At 38.4% G+C, this 25,499-nt stretch overlaps 1 protein-coding gene across 3 annotated transcripts in view; it reads right to left on the bottom strand.

Annotated features, from left to right (window-relative positions):
- Positions 1–25,499, bottom strand: part of LOC114108264 (tetratricopeptide repeat protein 28) — a 594,959-nt gene that overhangs the window by 370,081 nt on the left and 199,379 nt on the right. Inside the window, exon 1 of one of the 3 annotated variants that reach the window (XM_071614934.1) lies at positions 23,442–24,141. The exons of the other annotated variants lie outside the window; for them this stretch is intronic. Coding sequence (XP_071471035.1) covers positions 23,442–23,468 — 27 coding nt within the window. The 5' untranslated portion in view covers positions 23,469–24,141. Of the gene's footprint in view, positions 1–23,441; positions 24,142–25,499 lie in introns of those variants that run through there. 3 annotated transcript variants of the gene reach the window in all.

Below are 25,499 nucleotides of genomic sequence, written 5' to 3'. Positions count from 1 at the left end.
TTCTTCCAAGTAATATAAATATCCAGTACCTTAGAATGCTATTTTCCCAGGAACAGCTCTAAAATGAGATTGGAACTCATTGTCTTCTCAAGAAAGAGGGCTACAGATGATTGTAAATAAAAACAAATTGAGGCTGGGGATGTGGCTCAAGTGGTAGTGTGCTCGCCTAGCATGCGTGAGGCAATGGGTTCGATTCTCAGCACCACATAAAATAAAATAAAGATGTTGTGTCCACCTAAAACTAAAAAAACTGTTCTGAAATCCATATTACAGGATATTAATTTACAGATTTATTGGAAATTAAGCAATCTTATGAAAGGCTGATTTATTTTCTATGCAGCAACTTTGATTTTGAAAAGTTACATTTTTGATTCTCTGGCAGCTGCTACTAGTGTTTGCACAGCCCTTGCCATCACCCCAGATGCCTGCTGATTGACAAGACTAATAGACTTTGTTTTAATTGTAGAAGACACAGATGAAAGCTTTTGGCTGGTTGACTAAATGCTCATCTTTGGCAATAAACATGCCTATCTATTACTCTCCCTCTGTACTAAAAAATCTATCTTTAATTTACTATTAACTAATAATTAGGGTTGTAGTTAAGAGAGCATGAATATAGTACAAAATTTCAAGCTTATCTCATTGAAAAAAACAGTTTTATTTTTCTAACTTTAATACCAATGAGAAATTACTAAACACAAACATTGCATGAAAGTTAAGTGCTTTCCTAGTTGCTTCTTGTCTCTCTCTGCAACAGCAGATTCTTAAAAAAGGAGAAGTGAGTGAGTCTTCACTCTTCAGCTTTGTAGCTGTCCTTTTTTTCTCCCCAAGCAGCAGAAGAAAAACAAACAATTCTGTTTCTATAATCATAAAACCAAAAAATATAAAAAGTTAAACATTATTTTAGCTGAGACACTTGGAAAAGAAACTAGATGGCTGCCCTCTATTTGCTATATTTTCTATTTGCTGATATAAATTCAAATGTATAATGCCACATTTTATCCAAAAGCTATTTATTAGTGGGCACAGTGACCATACCTGTAATCCCAGCTACTTGGAAGGCTAAGGCAGGAGAATCTAAAGACCAAGGCCCACTTGAGCAACTTAGGGAGACTCTTTCTCAAAAAAAAAAAAAAAAGTTAAAAGGGCTGGAGGGCTAGATATATAGCTCAGTGGTAGAGTACCCTGGTGTGTTTTTTGTTTGTTTAGTTATAGTTGGACACAATATCTTTATTTTGTTTATTTACTTTTATGTGGTGTTGAGGATCCAACCAGGGCCTTGCACGTCTTAGGCGAGCGCTCTACCGCTGAGCCCCAGCCCCAGCCCAGAGGGTTTAATCCCCAGTACTAGGGAAAAAAAAAAAAAATGAGAGAGAGAAAACCACTTATAATTATGAGTGATCTAATAAAATGTTCTTTGTCATTCAAATGGTGTAAAAAAGCATGCTTCACAGATACTTTGTCTTTCAAAATTAAACAAAGTTGCAACCCTGGAAAACCAATTTGTTTCAGTGGAGGAAAACATAAGTAAGAGAGGGACATCTCTAAAAAGAATTATTTTTATTCCATTTTATATGGCAACTTACTGATGTTTTGAAGAAAATTACAAATAAGTATATCATCAAAATAAACTGAAGGAGGGCTGGTATTGTGGCTCAGTGGTAGAGCGCTCACCTAGCACGTGTGAGGCCCTGGGTTCGATCCTCAGCACCACATAAAAATAAATAAAATAAAGGTATTGTGTTCAACTAGAAAATATTTTTTTAAATAAATAAACTGAAGGACTGGGGCTGTAGCTCAATGGTAGACTGCTTGCCTGACAAGTGTGAGGCACTAAGTTCGATCCTCAGCACCACATAAAAAAATAAATATACAAAAAGATATGTGTGCATTTACAACTAAAAAATTTTTTTAAATAAAATAAACTGGAACCCCCAAAAAGGGATGTCAAATTTCTCTGATAACTAATAAGGTTGGAATGTATATTAACAATAATTACCAATTGATGGCTGATTCTCAAAGAAATTTTTTTTAAAATGAAATACTATTCATAGAAGAACTGGTGAAATTCTGGCTGTTCAAGGCATTTCACAAAATGCTTACAGTTTGCTACTTCAAATTAAGAAGAGATATAATAAATACCTCACCAAGGGGGGTGGGTAGAACAAGTAATGTGGTCAAACTTAAGCTTTCATCAGATTTGATGTAGATATTACAATCTTTAGTTGTATTTTTTAAAAGTTCATGATTATTTTCAAAGGAAAGGAGTAAATGAATATAAGTATTTCTTCTAACTCAACAGAACATGAAATGTGAAACCCAACATAATACAAAGTAACAGTGTAACACTCAAACACAGGGAAGAAAGTTGTCTTCCTCCCCTTCATACTTGAATGGTCTCCCTGCTAAATGTCTTTGATGAGCATAAGGGATTCTATACATGAATGGGCAGATGTATGGGTGGACTTCAGAGGTTAAAGGTTAACATCCTTTGCTAGAGACAAATAACATGACAAACACTCTGCTCCTGGCATCCTCTCAGCTGTGATTTAAAACTGCACATGCCTGGCTGGGGTGCAGCGCAGTGGTAGGGCCCGTGCCTCACATGTGCAAGGCCCTGGGTTTCATTCTCAGCTCCACCCTCACCACCCCACCCCACCCCCAAACCCTCCATGTACCTCCAAATTCTATGTAGTCTGCTCCCCTTACCAGTAACATTAAATAAGTTAATCTGTATTCATGCCTCTATAAGACTTCAACAGCATTTTAAAAATCAGTGAGCAATCCTTTATATCATGAACACTAAAAGTCTAATTTTTATTTTAAAAATCAATAGTAGGAGGCTGGGGTTACAGCTCAGCGGTAGAGTGCTCACCTACCACGTGTGAGGCCCTGGGTTCGATCCTCAGCACCACATAAAAATAAGTAAATAAAATAAAGGCATTGTGTCCAACTACACCTAAAAAATAAATATTAAAAAAAAATCAATGCTATATTTTAAAAATTATATTATTGACATTAGCAATCCCTAACAATCAACAGATAATACAAATTGCCATTTTCTTATTTAATAGTCATTGAATCTTCACTCAAAAAAAATGAGAGTACAGGGTTTTTTTTAAATAATGTTATTTTATTTTTTTATATCTTTATTTTATTTATTTATTTTTATATGGTGCTGAGGATTGAACCCAGTGCCTCATGTTTGTGCATCAAGTGCTCTACCACTGAGCTACAACCCCAGCCCCCAGTTGTTGTTTTTTTTTTTTTAAGAAATAACAGATCTCTCTCTCTCTCTCTCTCTCTCTCTCTCTCTCTCTCTCTCTCTCTCTCACACACACACACACACACACACACACCATCAGTCACACCATGTATCTGTCAGGTAAAAGTTCCCAGATTAACAGTTAAAAAAAAAGTATTTAAAAAAAAAAACTGTGAGAAACTTCTATCCCTAAAGATCTCTGAATCATTCTAAATCCCCAAACTTGCAAATAATACTATGGTAAATAGCTTTCCCTACAAATTTACTGAAGTATGCTAAAATTTTAGGCAACCCTTTTCAGGCCCTCAGTGACTCTATAAATACTGAAATACAGTAATTCATAATTCCATTAAAATAAATCTGGTCATGCAAATAAACTCTAAGCTCCATTAAGTTACATCATTACAATAGCTCCATTAACCTTACCTGTCTACATGAAACCAGAGCATGCTTCCAGGTGCTAATGACAGCCCCCAGACAGCACAGAGCTACTGTGATAAAGAGGACAATGATGGCCACTGCTTACAAGGAGAAATAGGTTGCATTAGCGGTGATCCAAATGTGGGTGCATTTGTTAAGTGGTCTGATATGAGGTTCCTGAGTAGCCAGCTAAGCAACTCACATAGTGTGCTTGGGTAAAATCACAGATTCTGCATCACTCTGTGGGATCATTAGAATGATTTAAATCTTGAACATTGCATCAGGAAACACCAACATTCTCTGGTGTACAGTCATCCCTTGGAATCTGTGGGGAATGGTTCCAGGGCTCCTACAGACATCCAGATTAATGGACACATGTGAGTCCCTCATGTAACAGCATAGTATGTGTGTATAATCTACATACATCCTCCCACATCCTTTATATCATCTCTGGATTACTGATAATACCTAATACAATGCAAATGTTATGTAAATAAGTTGTATGCTATATTATTTAGGGAATAATAGTGACAAGGAAAAAAAGTCTGAACATATTCAGTATAAACACATTTTTCCCTAATATTTTTGATCTATGCTTGGTTGAATCAGTGAATCTGGAACCTATCCATATGGAGAACCAACTAGTACTCAACTCACATAAATTAACCTTATTAAATAACTTGGAAAATACCTAATAAAATAAAAAGATGCAATAGAAGTTTGTCCTTTCACTCATTTGACAAATACTATATTAAATATTAGAAAATGCCAGCCAGGCACAGTGGCACATATTTATAATCCCAGCAGCTCAGGTGGCAGAGGCAGGAGGATTGAAAGTTCAAAGAAGCCAGCCTCAGCAATTTAGCAATGCCCCAAGCAACTTGGTGAGACTTTGTCTCAAAATAAAAAATAAAAAAGGGCTGGGAAGTGGCTCAGTGGTTAAAAGACTCTGGGTCCAATCCCTGGTAGAAAAAAAAATAGAAAATACATACAAATACAAAGGCCTATTTTCCTGGTTATTTACCATTGTGTTTGTGTTAGAGCTGTTTCCTGTAAAAATCTTTCCTACCACTTGGTTTCAATAGCAGGCCATTTCTCACCTTTGGGCTTCACCATAGCAAAGTATAACCACATTTAGTCAAACATTTAGGTCTTTGCTAATTTCCAGTTAGTCCCTATCCATATGCTCCCCTTTCACAAACCTCCTGGATTAGATCAGCAAGGAATGGCTGCTGGCAGCTGTTTGCCATTCAATTTTGCTACCACTAAAGCATGTGAATATTTCATTGTTTAGGCATTGTAGAGACTCTCAGCAAACATTTACTCTGGATTCTTGGATTAGAGGAACATTTGTGGTAGGCAAAAGGTAAATAATAAACCACAATGCTACTCAACCAGTGACCTAAAAGCCTTCTGACATCTGACTTCATTGCTTACTAAATCATTATACATATAAACAAAGATCCAACCTTTTGTTTCTACTATAAAGGATATTTCTAAAACACAGTCCTTCAGGGGTTTTTTTTGGGGGGGGGTATTTAAAATAAGCTAAAGTAAAGCATAATAGGTCAGTGGCTTACAAAGTAACATAAAATGTATCAGAATATAAATTCATCTACTACTGACTTACTAAATACAGCTGAATGTATCATTTAATATAACCTGTCAGAACTCTGGTTTCCTAAAATGTAAGCCTGTTAGTACAAACTTAAATTACCCAGGACCAATATCCATGAATTTTCAGTTCCGTGTGTGCAAGAAACAAAAACAAATCCAACATATTCAAGAGCACTTGCTAAATGCTTTATAGGCCAGGCACTACCCTAGGCACATGAGAAAAGAGGAATAAGAACCCATCACCGCCCTTTGGGAAGAACCAATATAAACAAGCAAAAGAAATGCTTGACAATTAGCTCCTTGCAGACAGGAATGGATTCTTACCCATCAGCAACCTCCTTGATACATTATTGAATGGCTGATACAGTGTGTGTAACAAATACCCATCGAATGAATGAACTAATAAATCAATTCACAGGTCAATGGATCAAAATGCAATAATTGTTCTAATTAGGGTAAAAGAGTGCAGTGAAAGAGGAGATTAATTCTAGAGGAGGCTCATGAAGAGGAGGCTTAAATAATAAGTTCAATATGGCAAGCTGAGATGAGATGGGGGACTTTGGAGATAAAGTAAGGGAAACTCTTCCTCACTAAAACAGAACCCAACAACAACTCCTCAGACTCACTGCCCTCTGAAGCTGTTCCCTGGATAATGGCTGTCACCCCCTCACCAGCACCTAGATATGTGTTGCTTCCCTCACCAAAATTCAACAGACACGTGGGAAATACTTGTTCAATGAATGACCCAACCTAGTGGGAATGGAGGAAAATAATAAAAACTTTCTTTGGTTCTCTTCAATACAGCTGATAACAGTTTTAAAAATACTTAAAATGCTAAGGCTAACAAAACAAAGCACAACAGTAATGTTTAAAACACACACACACAGTCAGGCTTACAATCACATTTCTGAATCTATCTTCACATAGTTACTTGATTCGCCTCACAGTTGGATCAGGCTGTTCTTATTTCCAAATAACTATATTCGAATTCAAAAGGATCCATACAACTTCCCAATTGTGTCACTTCTTACTTCCTTGGGCTGCTTAAACATAAGGGAACCAGTGGAGATCCACCATGCAAGAGCTCACCAGCATAATCTGACATGATTTAGGATGTGGCCCTCCCTGCAACCTCTGCTCCTCCCCATCTGGCAAGACTAGAGATGACAGGCTCAGTGGCCTGCCCTGCCTTCCCTCTAATCAAGCTAAGAAATGTCCATTTTTCCCAGTAGGGTCCAAAAGAAAAATAATGCCCCATTAAAATAAGTCATCAAACAAAAATCCAACCCTTTATTCAAGATGTAGAGATGGTCCACCAGCTCACACAATCACAGGAGACATCACACTTCCTGTTCACATTACCTCAAACTTCAAATTACCTCAACATCACTGATTCTTTTCATATCACCTCAATTTATCTACTTTAAACACTCAGGGAGGGAAAATACTTCCCCAGTTGTGAACACTGCCAAAAGAACTGTACCCTCTTATTTAATTTATTATTAAAACTTATTGTTTAGTTTTTTGTTAAAAATTTTAGTCCTTCAATAATAAAATGAAATCCACAGATATTGTTTTTTCAGGAAAATGGTAGGGAAGTGTTTTAAGCACAGTGAAAAATTAAATGTTAGAAAAAACACTTTGGCACTTGGCAATATTTTCATGTCTCTGGGGAAATATTAAATCCAGGAATCTGATAAGTGGATTTTCACTGTGCTACATTTTAATAACATTTTGTACTTTCATAAAATACATTTTCTTTTTTACCTTTCTGCTGCTACCCACATTCTCCTCACACATTTCTCTACTGCCGATAAAGAAATCTTCTCATTTTATTTCCTTCTTTTGCCTCCTTGCTTCTTTTATTTTCTTCTAATTAAATTCAACCATAAGAGGAAAAGAACACTTCTATATTGACTAAATGTATAAATTCTTGGATCTAATCTAAAAACAAAGATACATTAAGAAAACAATTTTCAAAACATATTTTTGTGTTATCAAAAAAGCAACACTGGAGCTGGGGCTGTAGCTCAGCAGTAGAGCGTTGCCTAGAGAATGTGAGGCACTAAGTTCAATCCTCACCACCACATAAGAAAAAGTAAATAAACAAAATAAAGGTGTTGTGTCCATTTATAGCATATATATATATATATATATATATATATATATGCTGTAATATATATATATATATATGGCACTCATATATATATATACAGCATTCATATATATATATACACACACACACACACACACACACACACGCACTTTTTTTTTAAAGATTCTTAAAAAAAAAAGTCACTGAGAAAATGTTTGGTTGAATAAAGGTAAAGAAGTTTGTCTGTCTGTCTCTCTCCCTACCTCCTTCCCTCTCTCTCTTTTCCCGGTGCTGGTAGTAAAACAAAAACAAACAAAAAAACTCTTTAATTATAGGATTTCTCAGGACCCTTACAATGTGCCAATATGTTCTCCAAGAGGAAAATAGCGTATAGCCCTTTTCTATGCTTTTTTAACAATTGAATTTTTCCTTCTCCAGTGAATCTCATAGAAAATACTTTAAGAATTGCTATCCCTGATTTTTAAAAAATCAAGGAAAACCAAATTAATATGGGCATCATACATTTAAAAGGTGTATATATCCCAGTGCCTCAGGAGGCTGAGACAGGAGGATTGCAAGTTCAAAGACAGCCTCAGCAAAAGTGAGATGCTAAGCAATTCCATGAGACTCTGTCTCTAAATAAAATACAAAATAGGCCTGGGGATGTGGCTCAGTGGTTGAGTGCCCCTGAGTTCAATCCCAGGTAACAAAAATAAATAAATAAATAATATAAATTTTTTTTTGAAAGGAAAAAAATTACAGAAGTGGAAAATGCATTGACCCCACCTGACCTCAGGAGGCTGAGGCAGGAGGATCCCTAGTTCAAAGCCAGCCTCAGCAAAAGCAAGGCACTAAGCAACTCAGTGAGACACTCACTGTATCTAAATAAAATATGAAATAGGGCTGGGAATGTGGTTCAGTGGTTGAGTGTCTCTGCGTTCAATCCGCAGTAGCCCCCCGCCAAAAAAAAAAAAAAAAAAGAGTATATATAATTAAAGTATTGGGGAAAGGAGGACATTATACCATAAAGAGAAAACGTTAGCTGGATGCAGAGGCCCCAGGCTTATAATCTCAGTGACTCAGGAGACTGAGGCAGGAGAATCACAAGCTCAAGGCCAGTCTCAGCAACTTAATGAGGCCCTAAACAACTCACTGAGACCCTGTTTTAAAATTTGAAAATAAAAAGGGCTGGGGATGTAGTTCAGTGGAAAAGCATCCCTGGATTCAAATATCCAGTACCCACCCCCACCCCACCCCCCAAAAAATAGGTATATCTAAATCTAAAATCTGAAAATCCAGAATCCAAAAGTTTTTAATGACAGGATGCCACAAGTGGAAAATTGCACACCTAACCTCATGTGATGATCACAGTCAAAGCACAGGTGCACTAAAAATGTATAAAAGTAACCTCAGGGGGCTGGGGTTGTGGCCCAGTGGTAGAGTGCTTGCCTCGCATGCGCAAGGCACTGGGTTCAATCCTCAGCACCATATAAAATTAAATAAATAAAATGAAGGTATTGTGGCCATCTACAACTAAAAATATTTTTTTAAAACGTAACTTCAGGTTATGTATATAAGGTTCATACGAAACATAGGTGAATTCCCAAGATATTTCATTATGTATACACAGGTATTCCAAACAGCAAAAAAAAAAAAAAAACCAAATCTCAAACATTGCTGATCCCAAGCATTTTTGGGTAAGGGATGCTTAACCTATAATAAAAATCTGTGAAAATCAAGGATAGGTAAATATGTAGGAAATGCACATTAATCTTCCAAAAGTATTTAAGAGGAAATCAAGCCATATGAACAACAAGATACCATGGAAATAATACATGAATTTGAAATGGCAACGCCTTTTAAATTAGCTTAACTTAGTTACATTTGAAAATAAAGGGATAGATTATGAGAAAGTGTATACCATGGACATACTTAATGATTACTAACCTAGACAACTTCTACACAAAATTCAATGCTTAGCTCATATCACCTCTTCCTCCTGTTTTTCATTGTACCTACAGCACTCTGTATGTGGTATGCTGTTAGCATATTGTCTTGGAATAATTCATTTTCTCATCTGACTTCCTGTCTAGACTGTAAGTTCCTTGAGAAGGGAATCACATTATATCTAAAACTGCATACCCAAGGTCTAATACTTCACCAATTAGAGAGCTTATAGTTAGAAAATCAGTTTTTTCTTAAATTCCTCAAACTTTCACAAGGTAAACTGAAATACCCCAAATTTTGGAGTAAAATAGTCACCATTAATGTGACTCAATTTTCCTACTTATTATAACATTAACAGCCAGCATGTGGCACATAGTAGACTCTTAAGAAATGCATACTGAAATAATCATTCAACCCATTCACCCAAGTTCCAGTACAAGTTTAGCCTTGGTGAAAGGGGCTGGACTCTTCAAAGAAAAGCTTTTGTCTCACTAGCTCTGCCTGATCCTACCTAAAAGCTGCCGTACTTGAGCATGGCTTCTGACTGCTGCTGAGAGTGGTGGACAAGCCACCTTTCTCCTTCCCAGACCCCAAACAGTGGGAAGCACTGCACCTAGGGCCGGGAGTACAAAGGTCTCCGCGATAAAGCACTGGCCTCAACTCACTGCAGCAACTGAAATTCCCAGATAAGAAACAAGTGCTAACTGAAAAAACTCAAGGTTTTTAAAATAACCCCAGCAGCTCCAAAGGCCAAAATAATTTATTCTTATAGACAATCGTAGCCTGACAATGACTTAACTTTCTACACTTAACATCTTTGTCACCTCTCTAGACATATGTCCATCAATTCTTTTTCCATATCCTTTCCAGTTAATTATATCCTACTATAAACCTACTCTTCCCACTTCAATTTCTGTCTTAACCTACATACAGGTTACCTTTCCCAGATGGTATAATTAAATGCTTAAAAATAAAAAAGTAGTCAAAATTCTGTCTTCACAAAAATGCCCAGAGACACAGCATTGCTTTTAAGCCACAGCAATTACCCATCAGCCTAAAGGCCATCTAAATCTTAAAGTCTTCAGGGACCAACATGACAGGATGCTCCACCTGTGAGTTAGACTCTTCACCTTCCCCCCTCTGACTTCCTCTTGAGTTTATTCTCCTAGTAGAGATGTATTATTCTTGGGATGGACATGTAAATCCTCTCCAAGAAGGGCTCTGGAATATTATTTTTTTAAAAAGTGAAGACTGCATTTAACCAAAATTCCAATAGAAGCGTGAATTAAAGGGGTAATTTCAGATGTAGTGAAAAGCTGTAATGTCCATTCAAAGTAATGAAGGCACACGGCATTAATCTCCTAAAAAGATTCAAATGCTATGAGTAGAGCAATTCTATTTCTTAGTGGGAACAAATTAAGATGATTTCCCTTACAGAAATTGCCATAATTACAAGTAATTATCTTGTACTCTCTAAATTTACCACTATAGCACATTCTGCAAATATCATTCCCTTCAAATACTTTATTTGGAAATACAGGAGAGATTGTTGCTTTGTGAATTGTGCTACATTACTCAAGCTGATTATCAATACCATATCATCTGTGTAGTAAAGAGATGGCATTCTGAAGTTGGAAGAGTTTAGGATTCCAAATTTACGATATTCCCTTCATCAGGTAACTAATATCACCCAAAGGAGTCCCAACAAAATGAGAATGGCAAACATTCAAAGATAAACTTGAATTAAATGTGGGCTTATGCCTGAAACAATGGGAAAATCATCCTGATATGCACAGGGCAATCGTGAAAAACATGTAAACAGCTGCTGGAGTATTTATAAAAATCCTTGCAGAGCCAAATGAAATCCCATCATTTGCAGCCTACTCAGTTTTTCATTTTCCTTTAATACGAAAATGTGAGAAAAAACAGTTGCTCAGTGGGCATTAGGAAGAGAATAAGCATGTGAAAACCTAATTTCACCATCTTTGGGGCCAATTACCGTCTGGATTTCAGCTGGCATTTGAAGTCTCCTCTCCAGCCAAACTGGGATTCCTTACCATTGTAAAAGAAAAAACATGCCCCGGGAGCTTGCCTTTCCCTAAGTCATTCTCACTGTCTGGAACAGTCTCATCTCTGCTGGAGAAAAACCCACCGACCCTCATGTCTAGTGAAACGTCCTCCACTCTTGGTCTACTCATTCGCACCCCAGCTCCAAGCCCTTCTCTGTCTCCCACTCCACTCAGCTGTGACAGTTCCTTTTATTCAGTTTCCAGAGAACACTCTCTGCCACTCTGGTGATACTTAACATATGCCCCCTCACATTTCAGATAACAGTACACTTCTCTTACCCTCTCTTCTAGATTGTAAGCTGTGAAGTGTATTTTTATTTATATTTGCATCTCCTCCAGCTATAACAAATGTTTAACAATGATCAATTTAAATGAATTTGATTTTAAAAAGTTTTCCCATTTAGAAGCATATCATTGAAACAATCTGTAAAATGACTACAGAATGCAAATAAATACCTGGTTTTGTTGAACAAAACTATAATTTTTATGTTAGTGTTTAAAGCTCATCCTTGGTGAGATTATAACTCTGTGCCTATTAATCTTCCCTGGTATATTTGGTTGATATAATTTTGTTTTTCTTTTGCAATACTGGGGATTAAACCCAGGGATTCAAAGGTGTAGGCAAGAGCTCTACCATTGGGCCACACCTCCAGCCCAGGTCAGTATAAATGTTAACTTACTTGTTCATGTATTTATACATAGTCAGTAACCTCTCATTTAAGATCTCACCTTTAACTGGTATCTCTTAAGCTTAGAATTTTTATGCTTAATTTTTAAACAAAAGGATAATGAAATGTACTCCATATCTCCATATTTTCAACCTGTTTTAATCAACATTTAAATGCCACAAGTATATTCTATAGATTTATAATACTTAAGAATTAGCTTTAAGTATTTTACATTCTTGTTCATTCTTAGTCCAGTATGAGGCAATGCAAATATATTTTACAGATTCACTTAAAAAAATAAAGTCATAGAGTTCTGCCTAGATTAACAAGGAAATTTTGCCAACTTTACGATTATTTACTGTAAATACTGGCTCCATAATAGCCCAGTTCTAAATTGTTTTTTTTTTTCCCATAAACCAAATAAATGGGATAGCATTTATATGGTTCATTAAAATGTCTTGAGGACCGTATAGCTAGCATCAAAAATAATTAGAACAATGGCAATGCACTTAGATATAATCTACTTATCAAAGAGTTCTATTTTATATTTGTGCAAGCTGACATAAACAGTTTGCTTTTCACACATTATTCTACCCTTATTGATAGCAGTCATTAATTTCTCTTCCCTTCCTCCTGATCCTCTTGCGTTACCTACACTGGCCTAGACAGGTCCTTTCTTGGAATTATGCAAGTCTGTAATGTTCTGTCCACAACTCCCTTCTTGTCCTGTCCATAGAAGTGAAGACCCCCTGCTGAATGTTGTTTCCTGGCTACTCAAGGTCCCCACCAAAATAGCCCCATCTCCACCTCAAACCAGGTCCCTCATGGACTGTGGTCCTGCCATTTCATGTTCCTCCCTACCAGCTATACCAAGTGGTTATATGGACCCCCTTTTTAAGATGTTGCTGGGGGACACACCAGTTGCTAACAAATGCTACTATTTATATAGTCAGCAAACATACGCTACTATTATACTTGTATTTTACTGTGGGATTTTTAAAAAAATTGTAGGTATAGATGGACAGAATGCCTTTATGTTATTTATTTATTTTAATGTGGTGCTAAGGATTGAACTCAGTGCCTCACACGTGCAAGGCAAGCGCTCTGCCACTGAGCCTCAGCCCCAGTCCCTACTGTGGGTTTTTAAAGCCTCAGCACAATGGGATGTTAGAGAAATAAGTCCTAGAGGTGTGTGTCTGAAAGCAAATAAACTTCTTGATGTCTTCAAATACACCATCTGTTTAGCTGTCTTTTCTTATAAACGAGCCCAACCCTCACTGCTAACTTCTACAGAAGAAGGAGAGCAGAACAGTGGACACAGCTCTCCCATTAGGGTACCCAGGTCAAGGGCCACCCCTGATTAGCTATGTGATCATGCTCCTTAAGGTTCCTTTCTAAAAAATTTTAGTCTAAGTATTATAAATTCTCTCCAGCAAGTCTAAGCTAAAACAAAAAAGTTGTTTAAAATAATTTATATTTCTGTAAGGAAAATAATGTTTTAGTTAATTAATGTACAACTAATGAATATTTAAGTAAATATTATTTATTAATAACTGAGTTCCTTGGTTATTTCTTCTCAAAAGCAATTACATGTATCCCCTGGGATGGAAGTAATACCCTCCACCTGAACCACTCATACTGGTTCCTTCTGCAGTAGTTTTGCTGCTGTTGTTGGTTTTGTTTGGGGTTTTATTTCCCGATGGCCTCAAATTCCTGGTCTCAACAGATCCTACCTACCTCAGCCTCCCAAGTAGCTACCACACCCAGCACTGCCATGGCTTTTCATCATGTGTAGTTTTTATTATATGTAAGTTACATGAAAAATAAATTCCAAGTCAGATACACCAAAGCAGAGTCAGAAAAGGAGAACTGCAGTGGCATTCCACATCACTCAAAATGTTTTCAAGCCTATGATGCATTCACAACTGTATCTAACACTTATTAATAATGAATAATAACTCATTTATCAAAAGATCACTACATCAACTATCTAGAAAACTGCCTTAAAAAGAAATTACAAAAAGAGAACAAATGTCAAGTTTTTGTTTAATCAATTAGACTTTCTTTAATTTCCAAATATTTGAATGGATTTAATATTGATATAATTAGATCTGATTGGCCACCTTTTTTCTTCTTCAATACTGAGGATTGAACCCAAGGGTGATCTTCCACTGACCTACATCCACACAGCCTTTTTTTCTTTTTCTTCTTTTGAAACAGGGTCTCACTAAGCTGCGCAGGCTGGCTGGAACTCGCCTCTTGAGTAGCTGGGGTTACACACATGTACCACCACACATGTCGTGGTCACCTTTTTAAAAGTGTTGGTTCCCTTACTGGAGCACTTAGTGTTTCTTTAATAAATAGACAGTCCGTGAACCTACATGAGAGCAGCATTACTCTGCGCAATGCAGAAAGAAAAGTAAAAACAGTATAAAGAAGGCATAAAATTATTTTAAAAGAAACAAGACATCAATCTGGGGTCATTCCATATGGGAACAAATAATTCCACATTCCTTAAAAGCTCTTATAGAATTACTGTGTCACAGCAACAGAACCATTCATGTTTGTGATAATAATCCTATGTAATCAGGAGATTAAATCATTCTATCATTCTTAGCATCTTTTGTTAAAGAAGATGGAAAATATGTACTATATTTTAGAAAACTTCATATTTAAAATGGTTGAAATTTTTTAAAGGTTGAAAGTTAATAAATTAAGTTTGGGTTACTGTGGCAATTACAAAAACACCACTTAGTGCAATGATTTTCCATGGATACCATAGTGACCATGGAATATCAAAATTCATAATCAATTCCCCAAACTTTTTTAAAAAATATTTATTTTTTAGTTGTGAGAGGACACAATACCTTTGTTTTATTTTTACATGGTGCTGAGGATAAACCCAGTGCCCATGCTAGGCAAGCGTTCTACCTCTGAGCCACAGCCCCTGCCTTCCCCAAACTTTTTGATATTTATCACCACCATTCCTACCCTCCTTTCAAACATCAGTTAAGCCATAGTAAATGTCTACTATTGTATTTCAAAGATGGTCACACATAGGCCATTTCACATTCTAATAAATTTACTAAAATTATCAATAACTTTAATAATAATAAAGTGATTTTCATATTATCTTTATTACTCTAGCTCACACTCTGTTGGAAAAAAAATCTAATTACTAGGTAATAAAAAAAGTCCACCAAAATGGTGTGGGCCCCCATCACTGACATTTTCTTTCTACTCCTCAGTCAAAAATGTAGCAATCCTCAAGCAAAGTATGGTGGTGCCCACCTATAATCCCAGCTACTTTAGGAGGCTAAGGCAGGAGGGTTGCCAATTTGAGGCCAGCCTATACAATTAAGCAACATCCTCTCTCAAAAAAATTTAAAAGGACTGGGAATGTAACTCAGTGGTAGAGTGTTCATCTAGAATTAAAAGAATTTTTAACTAATAAAAAACAATTTTATTTATGCCTGAAAATCTCACAGTCTCAAAATATGTAATATATCTAGACTTAAGCATTAACAGCTTTTCACAGATACCAAATCTAGCATAAACCTGAAAATATGTCTATGTGTGCATTCTAGTTGTGTTCATTTATTAGAAATATTAAAATTACAAGATATGCTATTAAGTTAGAACAATGAATTAATAATCCAGAAAAATGTAATGGAAGTCAAGATTCTCAGATATATAAAACAAGTTAGCATGCAGTCTATTGTCAAATTTTAAATATTGTATTTTTATTTTCCTTAAAATAAGGGATACCTACTTTGGACAAATCAGAATAAGAAATCATTTACCCATAAAACACTAACTATAATCTATTATGTTGTTTTGCCAACATAGGACTATACCAAGGTTGTCCCAGAGTGTGCAGCAAACTTCCCGGTGGGTTTCTCCCTCCCTTGCTCCCCTCTAATTACGGGTCTAGATTCAAGTCTGTGTATAGCGTGTGTTTGGGACAGTATGTGTCCAAACAAAACCAGTTCTCACAACGACTTTCTGACTTCCAACTCCACTGGGCCCCTATTCCAAATGTTTATGGTGTAACTTGAATTTGCCTTAATATCTGTGCTTCTACAAGACCCAGCCCCCCAACATGATATACTTCCAAAATATTATCTCTCACAAAAAGTAAACAATGCTCGAAATACATGTGTATTTATGAATGGACAATGGCTTTCATTCAAGGCATATGCTAGAGAAATTCCATTCTTCAACAGTCTAAACTGAGAAGTATCTACCAGCAAAATAATAATAATAATAATAATAATAATAAAAGCTTATTTGCAGCTTTGACAATACTCATCAAACTTATTTCATGAGCCTTTCCTAGAAATTCAATTTATTACACAGAAAGTATAAATCAAAGGATACAATTTTATGGTTTTTCTTAAACGACATGTAAAAGAAGAACAGTATACTCAAAATAACAAAGACAGGACACTCTACTAGAGCAATCTAAAGGACAAAGTACGCTGGAAAAGGAATGTAGTTAAAGGGCTCAGTCATGTGAGAATGTGAGAACTCTTAGCTTTAAAAAAAAAAAAACTAAAAAGGGGGGACTAGCAAGAAAGTTCAGGACAAAAGCTTCATATAAATCCTGAAAATGTCAGTTAAATGATATAATTTTATAGCTTTCAATAAAACTACATGGTTTTAGCACATCAATAAAAGCAAAGTCTTAAAGCTGAGACATACATTGTTATTAACGATGGAATGAATTCACGGTGGAAGCGAGAGCTGGCAGGACTGGCCGGGAGTTTAGATTTTTCTCTGCTTCCGCTGTATTTTCCACAGCATGTCATCACTGTGACTGACTAGCAAAATGAAGGTGGCTGCTGGCGCCCTTTCTTGAAGTTGGGCCAATTAAACTCTGTAGCCTCTCACACTGGCAAAGCTTACTGGCTAGCTCCTGAGCAGTGAAGGTGCCAACTCAGATTTCCTCATTGCTGACTTCCTTCACTTCTTATCAAGTCTACCAACTATTTCCACCTTCTTGAGTGTTCCTGGAAGTAGTCTTCTACAGATGACCATTTCTTACCAAATATACAGAATAATAAATATTGAGGGCTAAAGGGAATAGAGATGTACTCTGGTAGTTTACAATCAGGGTTGGTGCACAGACATCTCATGATCAGTGTGAGAAGAGTCACAAATAACTGCAACTTTTTACCATTTTTGAAAAATTGAGGCTAGGTGTGGTGGTGCACACCTGTAATCCCAGTGATTCAGGAAGCTGAGGCAGGAGGATTGCAAATTCAAAGTTTGCCTTAGTCATTTAGTGAGGTCCTAAGCAACATAGAGAGACCCTGTCTCAAAATGAAAAGGAGAAAGGGCTGGGGATATGGCTCAGTGGTTAAGCACCCCTCAGTTCAGTCCCCACTATCAAAAATTTAAAAATTAATAAAAATTGAGGTGAAAGTCACAGAACACAAAATTTGTCATCTTTTAATATATATTGTATACTTTAGTATATAATTTTGTGACATTTAGTACATGCAGTGTGTTATGCAACTACCACTTTTTAATTGATATATAGTTCAGCTCATCCCTTTAATGAGCTGCTCTCACTTCTCTTCAATATGGCATTCTAGGAGGGTGAAAATAGGTAAACTTGCAAGACAGTCATTTCTAGTAACTGGCAAATCAAAGGATCTTGCCAACTGACTGAAGATCCCAGAGCATCTCATCCCATAAACGCATTCATTCACACCAACATTCACTGGTTCAGCTCCTCCTCTGTGCCCATCCCCTCAAAATCTTAAACTGGTGGAGACAGACATACTGACAGTTACAGTCCAGGGCTGGGACCGTAGCCCATATAAGTATGGTCAAAAGAATGTATGGCCATCAGTGCCCAGCAAGAAAAGAACTGTTCACAGGAAGATTGACTAGGAGGACAGGGCGGACCCAGTTCTTTGGGTCTGGCCAATGACAAAAACAAGGTGAGTTATGAAGAGTATGAAGAGAAGGCGTCTAGGGAGAGGAAAGAATCCCAGTGAGCCATGTCCAGCTAGGCTGCAGGGTAATACTGTGCCACAAGGAAAAATGTAGGAAGCATTTTTTATATGCCAAGCGCTCTTGTAAGCATTTTGCATTAAATCTTCAAAGTCATACTAAGAGCGAGGTGCCATTCATTTTGAATAGCAGAGACCCCAGAAATACAGAGAGGGTAGGCAGCTTGGCTACACAGCTACTGAGAAGCTGAGCTGGAATTCCCTCCCACGCAGCGTAGCAGCAGAGCACATCTTCCTTCTCATGTAGTCTGTACTAAAGTTTTCTTTCATTCATCTTTTTAATAAAGTTAGTTGCTTATGACAGATCTTTTATGATGGAAGCTACAATATGCCACAACACACTGAAAGTAAACCATGAATGGGCTTCGCCAAGAATCCCTTTGGCCTCTGAGCAGGTGAGAGAGTAAGGAACAAACTCCTGTCATTTTCTTGCCAGGCACCTCCCTCCCCTGCCCAGAGAGACAGGGCAAGACTTAACAAGGTGAGTAATGGCAGCCTGTGTTTTTAAAACAATTACTTGAAAGGAATGAAAAGAGAGAACCAGAGAAAAAAAGAGACCAGAAAAAGAAAAATCATTAGGATGCCATTTGCAGTAGATCCAGCAAGTGATAATGAGGCGCTAAACTTGAACAGTGGGGAGTCAGATGTGAGAGATTAAATGACTTGCCCAAGGACATGAGTCAAGGGAACTGCCAGTACCAAAACCTGGGTTTCAGGTCGCACTGATCTGGGAATGGTGTGTGGATTGGATTTGCAGAAACATCTCAATCAGGACATTTCTACGACTTTAGAAATTACACCTACCTAATCCACAAAGCTTATTTTTAAAAATCTATTTTATACTATTAAACAAGCTGTGGCCCAAAATGAATAATCTACTATCAATTGCATAGCATTCAAGCAGGTGACTGTCATTTGGTATAACCGTATTAAAATTTGAGACTTAGCCTTATAATCCTGAAACAAAATACTTATTTCATCATAGAGAAAGTATAGAGATCTGAAATACACTCTTTCATAAAAGTAATAAGCTATCCTAAGACACAGATTTACAGAACATAATCCTCACAAGTGAGCTTCCAAACAAGCTTTTTAAATGAAGCTCTGTCAGAGAAGTCATTTAAGAAGCCAGATTCACATTTTATTAATGTGACAAGTGTAACAAGATAAATATATCATATGATTCTCAAATGACATAATTAATGTAGCTTATGTGACATATTCCTATTAATGATCTTTTATTATGTGTGAACAGTAAAATAACATTAGATGAGCAATGAAAAAATCCAATCAGCAGTTGCCTTCCTGAAGGTTCTGACTGCAGCCCTATTTACACAGTATTATCTGATAGTAATCCTTGGGTTTTAAAGAACAGAAATCACTTCAGATTTGTAAACAAACATGTTCCTATGAGATAAGCATTTTAATTGCTATCATTTCTGCAAATATAAGATTAAAATAATGTGATGCATGACAGCCTCTTAATGTGGAAACAAAGGAAAGCTTATTTTGCCAGGCCAATTAGGTTATGTGAATAAAAGGATCATGACACTGGATTGTGAGCCCAGTCTACACAGCCTGGCGCTGTGACCTATCATGACTTCCATGGAGATTTTGTGGCGAGTGGCTGCCCCCTCCCTGATGCTGTCTGCAAAGATAAGAAGTAAGTGACAAAATAATTCTGGTTTTCCTTAGTAATCTACTATAGTACAATAACTATGAATCAACTGAAATATAAGAAAATCTAAAAATACAAGTTTTATAAGTAATAGTTTAATAAGTAATAGCTCTTATTACTTTCACATCAAAGAAATATTTATTGAGCAACTATACTTCCCTTGGCATCAAAAAAGAGGGGAGATGGTTCCTGAACTTAAGAAGCTTGAAGTGGTAGAAAGAGGTTAGATACATACATAAAGTGATGGAGATATACATGGTAAAGAGGAAACAACATCCCAAGACATGAAAGATAGTGCTCCAAGAATTCAGATGTAGGTAAAATCACCACATTTCAAGAGGAAACAGGGCTGGGTGGGGACATCTTTTTGCAAGCACCTTGAAGTGAGAGAGCAGAGCTCTGGTTAAATATAGTATATTGAGATCAACTCAGGCTTATCTTTCTTGGATAAATAGCCCTTTTCATCAAAGTTCCCAAGTACAATGGTAAAGAACACACACTCTGAAGTAAATAAACCCTGGCCCAACCCTAGTTCTGACCCTGCCATGCTGTATAACTGTGGGTAAGTCATTCCCCCCCTCTAAATCTTAGTTTCCTTAAAGTACAAGTTACAACACCTCCCATCTCACTGGATAAGAATAAAATGAGCTCATATAGACCAATTAGAGATGTCCAGCATAGAGCAGGTGCCTCAAAAATTGTAGCTGCTGGAGCTGGAGTTGTGGCTCAGTGGTAGAGCACTTGCCTTCCATGTGTGAAGCACTGGGTTCAATTCTCAACACTGCATATAAATAAATGAATAAAATAAAGGTCCATCAACATCTAAAAAAAAATAGTAGTTGCTATTTGCATGATATCAAATGTCGCTCTTACCATGAAGCAACAAGGACAATTGCTCAAAATCTTGCTTTAAAAAAAAAAAAACTATTAAGGTATAACTGACTTAGAAAGAGCTGTCCATCTTTATACAACTTGATAAGTTTGTAGATATGTATATACCTCTGAAACATGCTTTTAGGCCTACGGTGTTTTGGAAGACTGGGTCCCAAGCTCCTCACTGATCATGGGGGCAAAACATGATGAATCATGTCATGTTCTGATGGTTTCTTTGTGAAAAGGTTTCAGACCCTAATAGAATACTCCAGACTCTCGTGTTTAAAAGCTTGCATTAAATATCAAGTCTAACCCAGCAAGTAAGCAGAGAAAAGAGGAGGAAAGAGCTCCCCTTCAATCATGTACCCCAGCTGCATCCTCGGTTAAAACAAAGAAATCTTGAACCTATGGTTACTCTCTTACAGTGAACCCAGAATTTAGAAAAGCCCCAACTAGTAGAGGCTGACAGGACACCATGACAGCTAACTACCCACCAATTCTAGTCATGAAGCCAGCTGCACACAGACACTGCTTGAGGCAGCATTCTGTGGATGATCTTCTTAGCTTTGTTAAAATCACATCAATGCAGTATCACTTTTCATCTGTAGTGTAAATGGTTTTATGAAACAGTTTGGTAAAACACATGGCATGTGACTGTACCATTACAAATGTGTTAGCTGACATGGCCAGAAACCATCACAATGATCTGATCATGTGAGTATTCTGGCAAGAGTACAAAAATAAGCCTAATCTTTGTGAAGACTTACTAGTGCCCTAATGAGTTGAATACTGAGTCTTCTCTAAAGTAGCTCCCACTTCCAGTGCAGGAGAAACAAGATCTGTTCTCAACCACCAAATAATCATACAGCATTTGATGGCTCAGCTTATTTTTTTGTAATCTTCTGTGAACTCCACAGAATTAGATCTGGATCCTAATAATGTGATGATTTGAGATTATGAATACAGTGAATAAACACAACCTTCTGGTATAGCAATTGAAGCATCACAGAGTGAGTAAATACTGAGAGTGAATCCTAACACTTGAAACAGAATCTTCCAGAGTCCAGAAATCCACCTGACTGCCAAGAATAATACTTCCGTGGTTCAAGCAATACCCGTACCCAGAGGGGATTCCACAGACATAACCACATGAGTTACTGCATATTGGGTAAAATAGAAAAAACAGACATTTATAAATGTACAGTTTGCAGACATCTTTAAACTACTCATAAATATTCAATTTACAAATACAGAAGAAATGAAGGACTTTAGGAATATGCAGGATCTGTTTAAATTGCTTAATTATATGGTTCCTTCTATGGGTTTTCCTCATCCTAACTGTTTTTATTGGGGGTGGGGTGGGGGTGGGGAAATACATGGCTCTCCCGACCTAAGTAAACGAAACCAACCCCACTGAAAGAACCTCTAGGATGAGAACAAATATATAAGAGATTCTGGGTGAGGTAGAAAAGACAATGTCACAGGACAAAATTCACAGCAATGGGATGTCCAAGAAAACCTTTCAATTCACCAGGCTATTCGGAGGCAGGGTTTGTCAGATTCCGGAGCAGTAAAACAAATGCACAATATCTTCTCAGGCATTTCACACATGATTTCTATTTCAGCTCTGATGTAAAACTCGGCATCACACATCATGGCACAAAGAAAGAGTCATTTTAGCTAGTTCAAGTAAAACACCAGACAGCTGCTAACAGACACAGGTCGCGGCTGGGGAGGGGCACAGCAAATTCAGTTCGCTGTGTTTTCCTCCAGAAGAATGTCAATAAAACCCACGTCCAAATGAGGTCTTTGCAGGGGGAGGGAAAGCGCGGCCACGCAGTGAGCCACTGGGTTCACCTAACAGTTATGGGCAGTCAGACAAGTTAGCAAAGGGAGCCCTGGCCAGACGTACAGCTGCCAACAACTTGAAGAAGGCTGTCTTTCCCCCTCAACATCCTGGGGTGGGGACCAGTCCCACGTTTGGAAACGTTATTTCTGGGACCAATAGCAATTTATTTTGATAGAACCACTGGATTGTTTTTTTCTTGAGTTCTCAACAAAGGAGCCATATTAGGAAATAATCTCGCAAAAAGCGAGGTGTCCCCTCCCCTGCCCACGCTCGGGGCACACACGCGGCTCACGCCGACCCGCGGACACCAGCCCGCGCACAATGGCCGCGCTCCGGGCCCACGCGGCCGCCCGCGCCCCACGGCTCGAGGCCCGGCCCGGCCCGCCCGGGGCGCTCGGGCGGGAGGCCCCGCGGCCCGCCGCCCGGGAACCAGCCACGGCGCGGTTGTGCTGGGGCTGCTCGCCCCCCAGCGGGGCCCTGGGGAAGCGGCTGCCAGCGGCTTGGAGACGGTTAACCCCTTGGGGAAGTAGGTGCTCCAAGACCCACCTGCGGGGCCGCTGGAACGAGTCCCGGGCAGCCCCAGACGGCCCCCACCCCGAGACCCTGCGCCGCCGAGTCCTCGGACCCTGGAAGCTCTTGGCTGGCTCGGGCAAAGCTAAGGATGTCACGGGCTCCACAGGGCTCTAGAGCGAACGGGTGTTTCTGAGCTGTCACCCCTGAGGGTCCACGCATACCAAGAAGGAAAACTTGGAGGGCAGTGGACGCAGACCAGACTTGGTAACTTGTCCCGAAGGGAACGGCGTGAGTCCCTCAGGGTCCAGGGCTGTCTGCACCCCGGCCCAGAGAACTGTGAAAGATGTGGAGGGACCGAGGGCCGACCCCAGTCACCCATCCCTGAGTGGGGCTCCGGGCCCCGTCCCCACTCCGTGACACTTACCTTCTTCCGGGGCTGCCATTTCATCATATTTGTACAGCCGATACGTGGAACATCAAGATGTTGGCTGGGGGCTGGGGGCAGATGCAGGGCAGCGGCGACTGCAAGTCATGCTGCCTCCCTTCCACCCCCTAATTCTTCCCCATATTCACTGCAAAGGGAAAAAGCCCAGGAGAGTCCAGTCTTTTCGCCTTCAGTTCAATGAAAAGTATCCCCAAACCACGAACACACTTCCCACCGGGCTAGGAAGTCCCAGCAGCCACCAGTGTACTCCTGCCAGAGCGGGGCATTTTCCCCGGCTGGCGCTTGCAAAAGGAGCCTGCGGCAGGGGGTCTCGGAGCTGGCTACAGAGACCCTCTCTCAGAGAAGAGACTGAGAACGCGAGCTGCTGCAGAAACCCAGCCGGGCTCCTGCCATCCAAACCCCTTTGGCGAATTCTCCTCTTCTCAAAAAAGATTAGACAAGCAATCAAACCCTCACGAGCAGCCTGGAGCAATTCCCAAAATTCTGGGTGTATTTCTCGTTTGTAAAATTTAGCAAAGAAAATTCCAAAGATCTGTAATCAGAGCTTCTTTTACGCTGTTTTCTTTTCCTTCTTGGATAACTTGGGAAAAGGATCTGCCCTTCCCGGAATGCCTACCTTCCCTGAACACTGTAAATAGGAAAACTTGGTTTGTGTGTTTAGATTTTTTTTTTTTTTTTTAATTCCCAAGAACCTTAGTAGGGAAAGGCTGGAAGGAAATCCTGCAAGAACCCAACTCCACAGCTCAGTCTGCACTAATGACTTCCTTCCCTTCAGTGCAAGCACAGCCTGCCCAGCTCCAGCCACACAGCGAAACGGTTTCTGGGTCTTAGTGCCACGACATCTGCTCAGATGCAAAAAGTAAGGCAAAGCATACAGTTCTGGAGGACCCAAAGGCTCCAAAGAAACAGATCCAGAAGAGATATAAGAAGTTAGAAAACCCTTTCAAAAGACATGGATTTAGGATTTATATTCAGAGAAAAAAGGCAAAGGAGATTCTAGACCAGAAGTCTTTAAAAACTTAATTTCTGACTTGAAGAAAAGAGACTTGAGGTATCTATCAAGGTAACCAAGAGTTTTGCCCAAAATGAAGCTAAATATAGATTCTAATTGCTTCTCTAAATTTAGTGCTAATTTTATTACATAAAAATATGAGGATTTTCATTCATCTTCTATGAGATGATTCTCTTAGTTAAGCAGATTAATCTATAAATAGAAAATACTATGTAATTCTATTATTAATCATCCAACATGTCTATCAAATCCCATGCTATCATGATTCTGTTTTGATAGCTGTTAATATAAAAGGTAGTATTACCAACTAATGTACATTATGATAGTAATGGATGTACTGAGCCCAGTGTTCCCAGTGTTTAACTTAATTACTCTCAGAGTGCTGAATGCATTGTCAGAACTGACTGATATGGAAGATAATATACAGATGGACCACTAACTATATCATATTATAAATAAATCATCAAAACACCCCAAACAATTACAATTGGCCCACATATCCATGTAGGAGTGGTCTTATCATTCCATTTCGAGGATGAGGACAGGCGATTCAGAGGAGTCACTGGCTCAACAGAGACCACACATAGAGCATGGTGGGGCTAGAAGTCAAACCCACAAGGAACTTTTTTCAAAGCCTGTGTTCTTTTCATGTTAAGCTTCATAGCTACATGCCAGCCTCATCTCAATAACCTCACCTCTCATCTCAATAAGCCTATCAACTACCAACAACAAGCACCCGTTATTTGCCAGCTCCTTTTCTAGGCACTAGAAACATGAGGAAGGGGCTATCCCTGCTCTTGAGAAGATTACATGACTTCAGGCAGCAGTCACAAGTAGCTCCAATTCTGTTTGTATTCTGATGCATCCATAATATTCTGGGCAACTTCATGTGGACATCCTACTAGCAAAGAAAATTCAATAAATTCAAACTAAATTGATTCAGTCTCTTCCTAAATCAGCTTCTCTTCCTAACTTTCCTTTTTTTGTCCATAACACCATTATCCTTCCAGGATCACAAACTGAAA

The sequence above is a fragment of the Marmota flaviventris genome, chromosome 1, assembly GCF_047511675.1.
Source record: "Marmota flaviventris isolate mMarFla1 chromosome 1, mMarFla1.hap1, whole genome shotgun sequence".
NCBI lineage: Eukaryota > Metazoa > Chordata > Mammalia > Rodentia > Sciuridae > Marmota > Marmota flaviventris.
Note: the sequence above shows the minus strand (reverse complement) of the source record. Positions and strands in the feature narration are given on the sequence as shown.